This window comes from Orbicella faveolata, unplaced genomic scaffold, assembly GCF_042242905.1.
Source record: "Orbicella faveolata isolate gen_17 unplaced genomic scaffold, um_ofav_v1 contig_36, whole genome shotgun sequence".
NCBI classification, from domain to species: Eukaryota; Metazoa; Cnidaria; class Anthozoa; order Scleractinia; family Merulinidae; genus Orbicella; species Orbicella faveolata.
The window spans coordinates 15,202,254-15,214,932 of NW_028301565.1; the positions used below are offsets into that span (position 1 = coordinate 15,202,254).

Here is a 12,679-nt window from a genome sequence, read left to right on the forward strand (position 1 = left end):
CCTCGTTGTCTCTCAAAAAGGCGATTTCCTTATTTGGGCCACTGTAAAGAAGGACTGAGAATGCAATATATCATCAATTACTCCATCTGGATCTGTGTCGGCGCAGTTGCAATGATGCCAGGGGGAATCCCCGAGCTAATAATCATGCAGAAATGTAAATTCAGCGGGGAAACTGGGTCCGCTTTCGATCCCCGGAATCGGTCGATGCGAACTCGAGTACATCTTGAAACAATTGTGTATACTTGGATAAAGATTCCATCGAACAATAATTGAAAACAACGCTTGATTACAAGCAGCCATCATGGGAAGACATCACAAGGTATCGCATTTTAGTAGTCTATCAGTAGCATATACGTTTGAGATCTGTGCACATCGAGGAATCAGAATAATTGAATTCAACGTAATACGAAATATTAATTCAGGATATTGTTCCAAGCCGATACATTTGTCGCCGTTTGATAGATCCTAATTGGTCTATGTTTGGGACTAAGCCCTTCAGTTCAGCGCAATTAGGAATATAGAATAGGCTTCATCGACTCATAGTGCATAATTCGGGATACCTAGGCTCCCTGCTTATTACTAAAATCGTTTCACAGCAGCTCAATATTACTCAAGCCGGCAGTGGTAATATAATGCCCAGAAAATCGCGCGCTTTGTTCAGCTGCGTTTCGCTACATCAAGCTGGTATGAAAACCATAACGAGAGATTTATAGAACTGAAAAGAAGTTTTAAACTGACATTTATAACAAAGACCTTGTCACCCTTATTCACAATTAGGAACTTTACATGAATGACAATCATTTCGCTGCGCCCTTTATTTATTTATTTTATAAACGCGGTTACTAGCGTGTGTTAGTATTCTCAAAATGTATATTGCAAAACGTTTAAGGCGTTTTGCCTATATCTAAGTTAGATAAGGTTGCAAACTGGTTTCAAACCTATTGGAAGTGGTGATTGAAATACGTTTATATTTTACATGTTCAGACAGAAAGAGGTGATCAATATTGCTCTGATCCCGGCCACCAAATTTGCATACTGTAATTGCATATGAAAGCAAACCTTTAAATTGTATTATTAACAAAAACGTTTCAAAGCCATAACGCAGTTTTCCACGATGGTTCATTTCAGCCTGCAGATCTGCCTTCAAGTTCAAGTTATCCTACAGGCTTCAGTCGAAGTCCTTTTACGATAAGGGAAGTAAGGTGTTACATTTGGTGGCCCGCAAATAAGATTCCTTCAGTTATTCCGCTTGCTGTCATCGTGTGCTTCTTTATCTGCGTAGTAAGTCACTACGTTTTGTATTTATATGTTAATTGTTAAGTTTAGAACATGAGGACAACGTACGAAAATTTGTAATGAGCGTAAGAGATCAGATGCATACTTCGAATTCATGTTTACGAATTAATACGTGTTACATGACTTCTAAATCACATGATCTTTGTATAGGAAATCACATGATTCTGAGTGCAATTTGGACATTGGAATGAATGAGCACTTGTAAATTTTTTAAAGACTGAAGATTGTACGAGCCCGTAGGGCTGTGATTACTTGTTAATAACACACTTGAAAACATAATATTTAACTTTTTTAAAAATTTTTTAAAGACTTAAGAATGCACGAGCCCGTAGGGCTCTGATTACTGTGGCGAACGTTCTCGGGGATACTATCAAGAAGACTATACGTTGGATTCGTGTAAGAGGTGTTCTACGTGTTGTGGGGTCAGGCGCTTTGCTGAGTTAGAATGCATTTATCTGAAACAATGCGTAAGAAAAAACTGTACCCAGCAAGGGATTCCCCCTTCTCGTTCCCATTGCAGCCTATGGGCATTAACCTCGATTTGGCGGAATGCTAATTAGTTGTTCCGGGTTGGCCTGTTGTCGGTAACAGAAGAACGTTCTGCAAACTGCTGACTAAAATTAAGACATGTGAAAGCATCCTTCGCTCGTTACGACTACTACCAGAATATAGCCGGGTATTAACAGGCTACATAGCACTGAGGAGTCACTGTGAGGTGCAAGTACGCTCAGTGCAGTGGCCGATTTACACTGCGACGAAGTCAATGTTGCATGGTGCGTATGTTGAAGCGTCTGGAGTGCTGGGTTAATATTTTGGCCTGGAGAATTTGTCGTCCAGTTGGAATAGCACCAGCTATTAGTAGGTCTATGTCATATTTACTTTCTCCAGTTATTGAAAACTGAACATTTCAAAGGGAAATTTGTATATTTAACCTTATAACTTGTACATGTTGAAGGAATCTCGACCATTACATCAAACACACAGGACCATCAACATTTTCACGGTCAAACAGATTTTTCTGTCACGGAAATTCAGAAAGTTACGATTATGTCAGCTGAATATGTGACTGATAAAGACCAAGACCTAAAAAAATATCGCGTGTATCAGAGAAAACGTTTTCTTCATTGTTCATCGATGTTTCGTCGCTTTCAAGATTTCACGGTTAGATGGTTCCAACGTGGTGTTATGAAAAAGTTGCTTCTCGGCGTGTCGTGATCTGATTGGTTCATAGAGTACAGGTAACGTAGGTCATTACCTTTACCCTTACGTAAGTCGGGTTTGTTTATTATTGTAACGCTACATTGAAAAACACTGCGATTTTAGCTCCAAATATGTAAATATGCATGCAGTCGGTCTGGCACATCATGCGACCTCTGTGACACAAATTCCTAAAAGGCGCAGAATGCACGTGAGAACAAAAACCCAGAAAAAAAGTGTCGATTTAAATACGTCTAGTGTTATTTAGAAGGTACAATACAACACCAGTTCCTATCAGTCAATAGAAATCAGTCTGTTGGTATACAGGCTCGCAGACCTTAATTCAAAACGTTTGGAGCGGAAGAAGTGCCTCTTCAATACTTTCGTTAGTTTGAGTATGTTTTGCTTGTTATTGACTTCCTTTTTTAGTGAGTCGACCATCTTTATTTAAACTCATTTTCATTTTTAATAACAGAACCGCACAATCTTTAGCAAGACTCCAGAAGCAAACCTATATCAATGGCTATCCCTGAGTTGAAAGTGCTACTGCTCGTGATTTGCAGTGTCCTGTTATTGTTGGTAAGCGAGACTTCTTACTTACCTTAGTTCAGGTATTCATCCTCTGAATCGAAACTCGTTCATTTGTCATCGACGCGGTCAGTTAAAGGAATAATTTCCCATTTCATACCAAACCAGTGACGGCAGTTGCACAGTGACGGCAGAGCGTAATTTTAAGTATTGTGGGAAAACTGGCAAGGGTATCACTCCTGGAGGGGAAGAGGGTATACTAAGGAAATGTGTTCTTAACACAGAAACTATTTTACATGTTTTATCTGAAAAACTATTTTCTCGGTTATTTATCGGTCTTGAAAGTGTGGGGACTTTGTTCCTCCCCCCACCCCACCCTTTCCCCCACCCATGCGGTTATACTGTTTAAGTTCCCAGATTGATGTGATCACGTGGTTTTCGTTTTCTGATTGTCGCTATTAAAAACTTAACGCATCATTTTCTCTGATTTTCTGCATTTGTTATGGTGATAGAATGAGGCAATGTGGTAGTGGCGGTGGTTGAGATTGGACAATAGTAGTGTTGGTGGCACGGCCAGCTGTTCTGGGAACCAAATTTTAATCCGCAATGACAGCAAGGCGACCGTATGCCAGCCCTGCCCTATTTGTTGCGAAGGCACGATACTTTCGCCGCCATGTGGCAGCCTATTGACCCAGGACACAGTTATCAAGTGCAAGCCTTCTCTTACGAAGGCACTGATTGAAAGCAAGCGGAAAAAGTCTGAACAAGAGAAGTCTCCCTCGTACAAACGAAAAAGGATTGCCCACCATGGAAATAGTAAAGATGATGGTAGCATCGGCTCCCAAAATGTAAACCGGACTGCCTGGCCATCTCTGGACGTAAGTGACATCTCTGATGAGGAGGAACTTGAAGACTCAAATCTACCGGAAACAGCAGACTTCCACAGCTTCCTTAGTCCTACACAAGATGTTCAAGGAATGACCACAGTTACTCCTCCAACACAAACCTTTTTATCGAAAGCTTGTCATCGCCGGACACAAAGACGAGCCGCCCAACGACCGAATGGACGCCCTCCCGCGGAAGCGAAGACTTTGTCAGAGCAGCCGATCTCAGAACAGATAAATAACGAATCGTGCATCAGTTGTGTACTAGGAGGTTTTCTTGGAACATCGCTGGCATGCCTTCTGTCTGGATCAGCACTGGTATGGCTTTTGTGGAGTCTGCAGAAACGTAGAGGCTGGTATAGGTGGAATGGCACAGAGCTATCAGATAGCGAAGTTGAAGGTAAGAATTATTTTACCGAAAAGTCGAAAATATTGGCCGAAAATACTTGAAGATCATCCTAAAAGCGAACTGGCCAATAATTAGCAGTGGGTGAGTTGGAAATGGGTCTGGGAATGCTAACTCTCTGTCCTCCCCTCCCCGACAGTATTTGTGACAGATCGAAAATACACTTAAAACACGACCGAACTTTTTACAAGAACCACGACATGAAACTCCCTTTATTCCGAATGTTTCCAACGTGACCCTTGCACTTTCCATTTGTACACGGTATGACGTAATACATGCGGGAAAAACGGCTACATATGGGAGTTGAACCACCTTCCTTTCCTCTGCACCCCGTCTTCTAATTTTACCATCCCAATGTTTTTTTTGTTGTCTGATAAACACTTTATTATTCTGTACAGAAATGCCTGACTACTACGAGAAGGTGGACTATTTATACGCTGTCAACCTTAAACGTAAGTAACAATGGACATTCTTACCGATGTCACGCAATATGAACAATATTTTTGCAATTTTCAAATAAAGAAAAAAAAAAAAACCCCGATAGAGCGATTTATCATGCCGAGTTTAGTAAATATGTGAAGTTTCATAAGAATATGTTGCAAACTCGTGATAATATGGGACCCCAAACTTGCCAATTTTTTACAAAGAACTGTATGCCAGAGGGCAGTCGGGGCAATGACGGTTAAGAAATTCGGCTTAAAAAAATCGAGTGTCGAGGCTTGAAGAAGTCAGATCGAAGCTCAACTATAACTTTAAATTTGGTAACAATATTTGTTTGGGGGATTGCTTTTTCCGTGTTTACGTAGCCTCATCTAAACACAAGCCTTAGACGCAGTCGAGGGTTTGCATAACTTTCGAGAATACTTCCACACTCCCCCATCACCCCCGCCTCCCAAGTGTTTAGATGGCGTACTCTATTGCTGTTATAAAACATTTCTCAACTAGGGATACGCACGAATCTAAAACGTCACAGCCGTGTTTACATTCTCTCATCTAAACAAACTTATCGACCAACGGGACCGCACGTACTAGTATCTAAGTTAAAAAAAGGTATTTCATACAGACATTTATAATGGATGTCCTTCCTTACGCTCGGTTTTTACTTATTCTCTTTTAGACCTTAACCTGTCCGAGATGCCTCCTGATCTTGATTACCTTCTTGTAAAGACTCTCGATGTGCGCCGCAGGGGTGAACGTCGCTATGGCTGGCAAAAGGTCGGCGCTGCGTTCAAGATTTCCAAGGATGACCTTGACTACTTAAATATTGAATACAGAAGGGATAACGGCAGCCCTACCAGTACGCTTTTATCAATACTCGGAACTCAAGGCAAAACAGTATCTGATCTGGTGAACGTATTGAGGAGTCCCGAAGTAAAACTCCCTAACGTCGCTTCTCAAATAAGACGATATATAAAAGAGGCGAAAAAATTCCAGTAGGTCAGTCTGACTCGCTGGAAGATCCTGGGCGAAGTAACTGACACATTGTAAATATTATTTTTGTAAGATAGTTTAACACTGACTAGTTTATGTAATTTTTTTAAAAATAACGAGTTAATAATAAACTTGAAAAAAATTGGAAATAGATTTTTCTTTGCGAGTTTTTCATATACATATATATGGGTCTTCCGTCTAAACGAATCACAATGTAGCAGCAATAACTGCATGAATGAATGAATGAATGAAAAATAAATTTAGATATTTTTTGTTTCTGTTATCTTGACGTTTGCCTTGGAATTTACCCCTGACAAAGTTTGAAACCACACCCATCTAATCTTACGCCCAAACAAATCATTATAGACTCGCATCGTAATATGATCAAACGCGTCATCAAGTCTCGTGAAAAAAAAAAGAAAAAAAAACTGAGAACCTTTCAAAAGCAAGATTGAACATAAAGGTTAAGAGTAAGCAGACTTACTCTGATTGTTTATGCAAAATGAATTATTAAATCCCTAATCAAAGATTGCTCAATCGTGGATGACGTGGAGATTACAAGCTAACCGTGACAAGGAACGAAGTTCTTGAAAGTTGAGATAGTTAAGAGTTCTGGGCGTTTTGCCATGGACAATTGTTGGCCACCGAAACCCAATAATCTAGAACCTTCGACCTCATGTGGTATTATCGCATTTTTCCTAGAAACACATATCGATTGATTTGCATAGTTGAACGGTTGAACGGTTGAACGCCATTTTAGGGTTGCCAGGGTTCACCGTAATTATGCTTTCGTTTCCTAGAACATAATCTGTACTTCCGCTGGATATCTTGTGAGAAAAACAGCAGAAGCTTCAATGAGAAACTGCTCTTAATTTAAAGAATCGCCGGTACCTTTCCAAAAGAGCCAAACCGGGTTCTCTCATTCCCTGTTTAGCTTCCGTATAGACGACGTGGCATGCCTTGTTTGTTGCGAGGAGTTCAGTCCTCGGGAAACGGAAAAGCTCTATTCATATCAGTAAGGTACGTTTGTTTGTTGTAAGCTTTACCGTGCTATAACAGTAAACAGGGGGTAATTGTTTTAAGTAAAGAACGCCCTTATAGTTAAGCTAATCGTCTGAAACAGATGCTCACTCCATTACACGGGAACACATTGTGTTGAAAATTATGTACTGAACAGGCCTTCTAATTCATGATCGATGATCGATGATGATCAAGGAGATGTCAAAAGAACACGAACTTTCGAAATTGTTCTTTTCTCTTAACTTTAATAGCTGGTTTTAAATCTTTCATACTGTGAATTTCTTTTACTTCACTCGGTAGACCATGAGTGGGCCGATATCTGTTTGGAGTACATATATTTTTCAGGTTCCTGTGCAAGTATTATAACGCTATATTATACAAAATGTTATTTTAACATGAGGAAAAATGGGATCGATATGTATTCGCTACGCTTGATATAAAGCCATATAACTTATGTGATTATATATAAGGAATTACTAAGCCGTGGTTACGACAAACTGCACAAACCTAGCTTCAGGCGAAAACGTCTGTCGTGTAACAGTCAAAGTTGTCAAAACGCCGAAAACGATATTTGGACTGCATGCATTCATTTTACTGAGGTTCGTTTCACAGTATCAGTTGGTGGCCCTAAGATTAGAACCCGAGCACTACCCTACCGATAATTCTTTGCCAACGATTAAGATATATCTGTATTATATACTCAGAATACACTTTCTGAAGCTTAAGTATAATTACATGCATAATATGAATGTTATCGTTTTCATATTCAAAAATTGTTCGGTTTGTCATTTTCAAAATGGTTTTGATTTCGATACCAGTCACTTAAAATGTTATCATTTAATATATATACTTTTTTTATTATTTTTCATCGACAATGGCGAATTGAAGGGTCATTAGCTATGCTTCCGCTTATCAACCACTAACAAAACTTCTGTTTGAAGAACTTAAATAGAACAGGATTTTTTATCACGGGAATCTACATAAGGTTTCCGCTTCTCGTTTGGTTTGCTTCGGTTTATTAGACAACAAAACACTAGAATTGGACAAGTACGTTCCAAATAACATAGTGTTATGATATAAAGAATTCGAACAATTTGGAGGAACTGATGACTCGAGTCAGTATGGGAACGGAAATTGTTGGGGAATTCAGAGAATACTAACACTTTAGTTATACCACTGCACATGCAGGAACGTAAGAGAGAATACAGTATATTCCAAAGCTAATATCAGTATACTGACAGCTAATACACAAAACCGAATTCGAAAGGAAACGGCGCTGGAAACTCTAGGAACGAAAAATAATACGGTTTCAAAATTTGTAGACATTGAAAACCCCATTCTAACCAAATTGTCGCATTTTAGTATCTTTCAGGGCAACTCAACTTGAATCTCTATTAAGGATGATGGAATTAGAAGTGGAGCTCCTGGTCAAACTATTATTTATTTTTGGATTATTGTTCTTACTTTGGGTAGGTCAAGCTGTTGTTATACGGTTTGTATGTACAAGCAAAGCAGAATTATCAATAATAGCTTTTACACTTGGAGTACATATGCAGCATGTATGGTAGCCAAATAGATTAAGCTGAAGCCTTTAAGATACTACAATAGAAATGCCACACAGAACATCATATAATAAATTCCATCAGTAGAATGTGGCTCTCAAACTATGCTTTGAACTGCAATTCTTTGGTGATACAGGTGAAAGGCTACAATAGCTGATATGTAATGTGATAAGTACATCACTTCGAATTATTGGAACGATAAGATACATATATATTATGGAGTCGTTTCTTTTGAATAGACAAGGGGTGATAGTAAATGTCATGGCAAATACAGGATGATCAAAACTCATTAGCATGAGTTCAAGAGTTTTTGGTTCGCGTTGATAGATACACACAATGAATTGTTAACTACCTAAAATAATTTTGCCTTTGTTTCCACTGGTTTGGCCGGTTAGATATGGTCCTTCTAAGAGGATGTAAATCACACTGTCATGCCAAATACAGGATGATCAAAACGCATTGGCTTAAGCCCAAAATATTTTGGTTCAGGATGCTAGACTACAAAATGAACAAATAACTACGTCGAGTAAGATGTATTCTTGTTTTCATTGTTTCCTCTGGTTTGGTCGGTTAGGTATGGTCCTTCTGGAAAGATGTACAAGACAACAATGAATTTTATCCAGATGGCCTTGAGCAATGTCCTCAAGAGACGTACACGATTCTTGAAAATGACAGTAGCAACAGTAGCAGGATCAGGTGCTTATCCTGCCCTGTATGTCCACCAGGGGAGGAACCATCACCACCATGTGGTATAACATTGGTCAGAAGGGCAGCTGGTGAGTGTACTTCGTGCAGTCCAGGAACGTATTCAGATGAGACTGACAGTACTGCCTGCAAGGTATGCTCTGATTGTGGCTCCAGGAAGATTATCAACTCCTGTACTGCACAGAAAGACACAGAATGCAAGGACTGCCCATGGAGGCACTACGAAGACGATAATACACACACTTGCAAGCATTGTTCCTCCTGCTGTGGTAAAAATTATTCCGCTAAATTGGAATGTTTCAAATCACAAAAGTGCAAGGGAAACTGCACCAGGACAACAAACATTATGAAAAAACATTTTAGCACTTTTTTCAACAGGCTGGTTGGAAAACATATGAATGATCCCTACAACACTACTTCTATTTCAAATGGTAGCAGCCTACGTAAAGAGGGTGAGGAAAATTCAAAGTTACTTGAAAGCGTTCTAAATTACAAACAAGAAGACCTTACTCATTCGGAGACTAAACGCGACATCAGTGATAAAGTTGCTGCACAAGAGGAGTACAAGGAGAGCACCAACAGCCAAAGTAACTTTGAGCTTCTCGAGACACCTGAGATTAATAAATACGTTCAAGAGGAGGCTGATATTCTGGGAAAGAAACAAGAGCCTTCACCTACGAAAAACAGTGTTGAACTCACTAACATCCTGGCTAATGAGGATAGAGAGCAGACTGCTCCTCAAACATTTCCAGACAAGGATTTCAACTCCTTTCAACCAACCGTATCTCCCCCAACTACAACAAAAAGTGAATTAGGACAACTGACATCACAAAGCCCAAAGACTCTTACATCAGCAGCTCAAACTCAATTAATAATGCCAGGTTCCTTTCTAAGCAGCTTTGTTGGAACTATTGCTGCAGTCCTTCTGCTTGGTCTGATAGGACTATTAATATACCTTGTATACAAGAAGTGTTTTAACAAAATGCGCAAGGGTTACAAGAAGTTAAGCAGCACATCAAAGCTTGAAGAAGGTAAGAAGAAATATTTATATTAAATATAATTATATTTAATATTATTACATATACTTAAATATATGTTTATTATTACGATTATTATATATAATAATAATAATTAACAAGTACTTAAACACCAGCTGAAGAATTTAATTCAAGGTTTGAGAAACAGGATGAATTGAATGGGCTGCAGATGCCCAATTTAGTATATCGTCTCTTATCAGCAGTTTACTTGTTATTTCTTTTTTAACTTCTTATGTGTAAGTTGAGTTTCCACTCTCAAGCCAGTTTGAAACAATTACTTGATGTCACTGACAAACAGGTGACAGCTGTGCCAAGAGTGCTCTTCAAGAGGTTGACTCTCTATAACGGATACACTTTCATTCAACAATATTAATTCTTCTTAATTTGAATTTATCGAAAGATGATTCATGTGATGAGTTATTAGACAAAGAAGGCAGGAATGAACTCAGTCAGGATGAAACTGCTGCTGCCACAGTATTAGAAGGTAATAAGGAAATCATATCCTTCGAACATTATAGCTTTAGCAACGTGAATTAGCTTAGAGTAGCCGAAAGATAATACAGACCAGAATACACCCCTTCCCCCGAGGAATACAGCTTGTAGCCTAAACATGTCAAACGGGGAGCATTACATGTAGCTTCATCTCAAGGAAACTCTCTCTTTGTCTGTCTGCATTATTTTTAAGGCTGAATTAGTGAAAATTAATTTTCCAATAATATAACTACCTTTGAAAAAATCGATTGCCTTTGACTAACAATCTGCTCTTCGGAAGAGTACATGCAGCTGTACAGCGGTAACCAACTTTAGTTTATTGGCACTTGTTTAACGTCAACTTAAACTTATTAAAAAATTGTTTTGAGTGTCATATTGAAATAGGCTAAGCTAGATGTTGTTGTTACATTTTGAACTAAACAAGAGAACTCTATTTAATGTACTTTTTGTTTTTAGATCTCAACTTATCACAAATACCTCCAGACCTAGAGGACATATTGGTAATGAAACTGGATGTGCCTCATGGAGCTGAAAGCCAGCAGTTTGGTTGGCAGAAAGTAGGCAACGCCGCCGGAATTTCAAGATGTGAACTTAAATATTATGAACACTTGGGCGGAAAAAATCGAAGCCCTACGAAGTTATTGCTGGAGAAATTAGGAAGCCAAGGGAGAACAATTTCGTACCTCATTGATGTTCTCCAGAAACCTAGAGTAGAACTTGGTAATGTTGCTAAAACAATACGACACCGTGTCACAAGAATTTAAAGGAGCTAAGTCACGGTTTACGCAGTTTGAAAGGCGTAAATGTTTCAAGTTCGTGGATTGTAATCCGTGTTAATCTTCTGCATCCTTAAGCATACTTGATCCTTCATAGTTTATCAATGTGTCTCTATGGTGTTTTTCTCTATCATAGTAAACTACTATTTTCAGATTTTCTCCAGTTCTAAGCTAATTTTCTGCGTGGCCAAACTAACTCAAAATGCCTCGACTGGCTCCTTTAAATAGCTTAGTTTTTTATAATTCTGCCGTTTGTTTCGTCTCTTGGTCAAATACGAAAAATCGCCTCCTACCTCCATCATTTTCCTGGGTAATTCCCTGTGATTACAGCAGCAATTTAGCAAAGTAATAATGCTGACACTAGTCTAATTAAATGACGAAGGAATAGCTACATTTAGAAATGGGAAATTTAACTGATGATTAGTTTTTGATAATGGTACTGGTACATTATGAAAAAGCAAGATACTGATTTAGTTTAACAGCTGTAACATTTTATATTAAATTTGTACGCTTGCTTTTTTCGTCAATTACCAAAAATGTAATATATGTCAACAGTAATTACTGAGTATAACTTCGGTGTACTGTGTTCTGGCGTAGTGTTCAACAGGCATTCAGTAATTTTTAAACAGCTACCAAAGTTTCAAACTTGCCTGTTTTGATGAAAATCCAATCTCTAGCCATTAATTGTAAAATATAAAATTCCCATCAAGATTTCTACTCGTCCAACATTATCTTGGTAATCAATTAATTTGTTTGTAATTGCTGGTGTGTGGACTTTGTGGTTAACAGCATTTCACAGGGCCGGTGGACGTTTAGGTTATGTCTTCCGCTAGCTATACCAGCTGCACCAAAGGTGTTTCCCGTTTGTTGGAACCCTAATCATACGAGATCCTTCTACGACAGTACCTTGTTCATTTTGTACACTTGCTACGAGAAAGGCTTCCTTATAAAGCAAGCTTAAATAAATGAAAACAAACGACCTGCCTTAAGTGACCACACAGTGGGCAAGCGACGATATTTCGTGTCCATGATAAGAACTCCCCGCCTTATAAGTTCCAAAGTCAGAGAAGAACATGGGCCCTTGTACTCGATGCTACCCTCAGCTAGCTGAACTGTGATTAGTAACCCAATACAAGGTTCATTACCATTTTAAAATTTGTGCAAGTTAAGAATGACTATGATTGCGTGACCTATACTAGAGAACGGTTAACTCTCCTCGCCGTCTCTCAAAAAGGCGATTTACTTATTTGGGCCACTGTACAGAAGGACTGGGAATGCAATATATCATCAATTACTCCATCTGCATCTGTATCGGTGCAGTTGCTATGATACCAGGGGAATCCTC

The 12,679-nt window shown here is 38.9% G+C and overlaps 2 protein-coding genes across 3 annotated transcripts; both read left to right on the top strand.

Annotated features, from left to right (window-relative positions):
• Positions 1–301: 301 nt before the first annotated feature.
• On the top strand, positions 302–6,025 carry LOC149102388 (uncharacterized). The gene is made up of 6 exons (XM_089274565.1): positions 302–319; positions 1,629–1,855; positions 3,057–3,072; positions 3,552–4,305; positions 4,710–4,763; positions 5,429–6,025. Exons 1-6 carry the CDS (start codon positions 302–304, stop codon positions 5,746–5,748), a joined length of 1,389 nt encoding a protein of 462 aa, XP_089130691.1. The 3' UTR covers positions 5,749–6,025.
• Positions 6,026–6,282: 257 nt separating this feature from the next.
• On the top strand, positions 6,283–12,093 carry LOC110056004 (uncharacterized). 2 transcript variants are annotated; one of them, XM_020762442.2, is made up of 6 exons: positions 6,283–6,423; positions 6,543–6,762; positions 8,125–8,231; positions 8,899–10,060; positions 10,467–10,550; positions 11,015–12,093. In XM_020762442.2, exons 3-6 carry the CDS (start codon positions 8,163–8,165, stop codon positions 11,320–11,322), a joined length of 1,623 nt encoding a protein of 540 aa, XP_020618101.2. In that variant the 5' UTR covers positions 6,283–6,423; positions 6,543–6,762; positions 8,125–8,162; the 3' UTR covers positions 11,323–12,093. The 2 variants fall into 2 exon arrangements, with proteins under 2 accessions (XP_020618101.2, XP_020618100.2); XM_020762441.2 differs by lacking the exon at positions 6,283–6,423 and having other exon boundaries at positions 6,455–6,762.
• The last annotated feature ends 586 nt before the right edge of the window (positions 12,094–12,679 follow it).

Bases quoted from the DNA above. Each gene is read 5' to 3' on its own strand.
- LOC149102388 (XM_089274565.1), top strand. The intron at 4,306-4,709 runs GTAAGAATTATT...TATTCTGTACAG, and splicing joins ATCAGATAGCGAAGTTGAAG to AAATGCCTGACTACTACGAG. The intron at 4,764-5,428 runs GTAAGTAACAAT...ATTCTCTTTTAG, and splicing joins ATACGCTGTCAACCTTAAAC to ACCTTAACCTGTCCGAGATG.
- LOC110056004 (XM_020762442.2), top strand. From the start codon at position 8,163: ATGATGGAATTAGAAGTGGAGCTCCTGGTCAAACTATTATTTATTTTT. The intron at 10,061-10,466 runs GTAAGAAGAAAT...ATTTATCGAAAG, and splicing joins CACATCAAAGCTTGAAGAAG to ATGATTCATGTGATGAGTTA. The intron at 10,551-11,014 runs GTAATAAGGAAA...TTTTGTTTTTAG, and splicing joins TGCTGCCACAGTATTAGAAG to ATCTCAACTTATCACAAATA.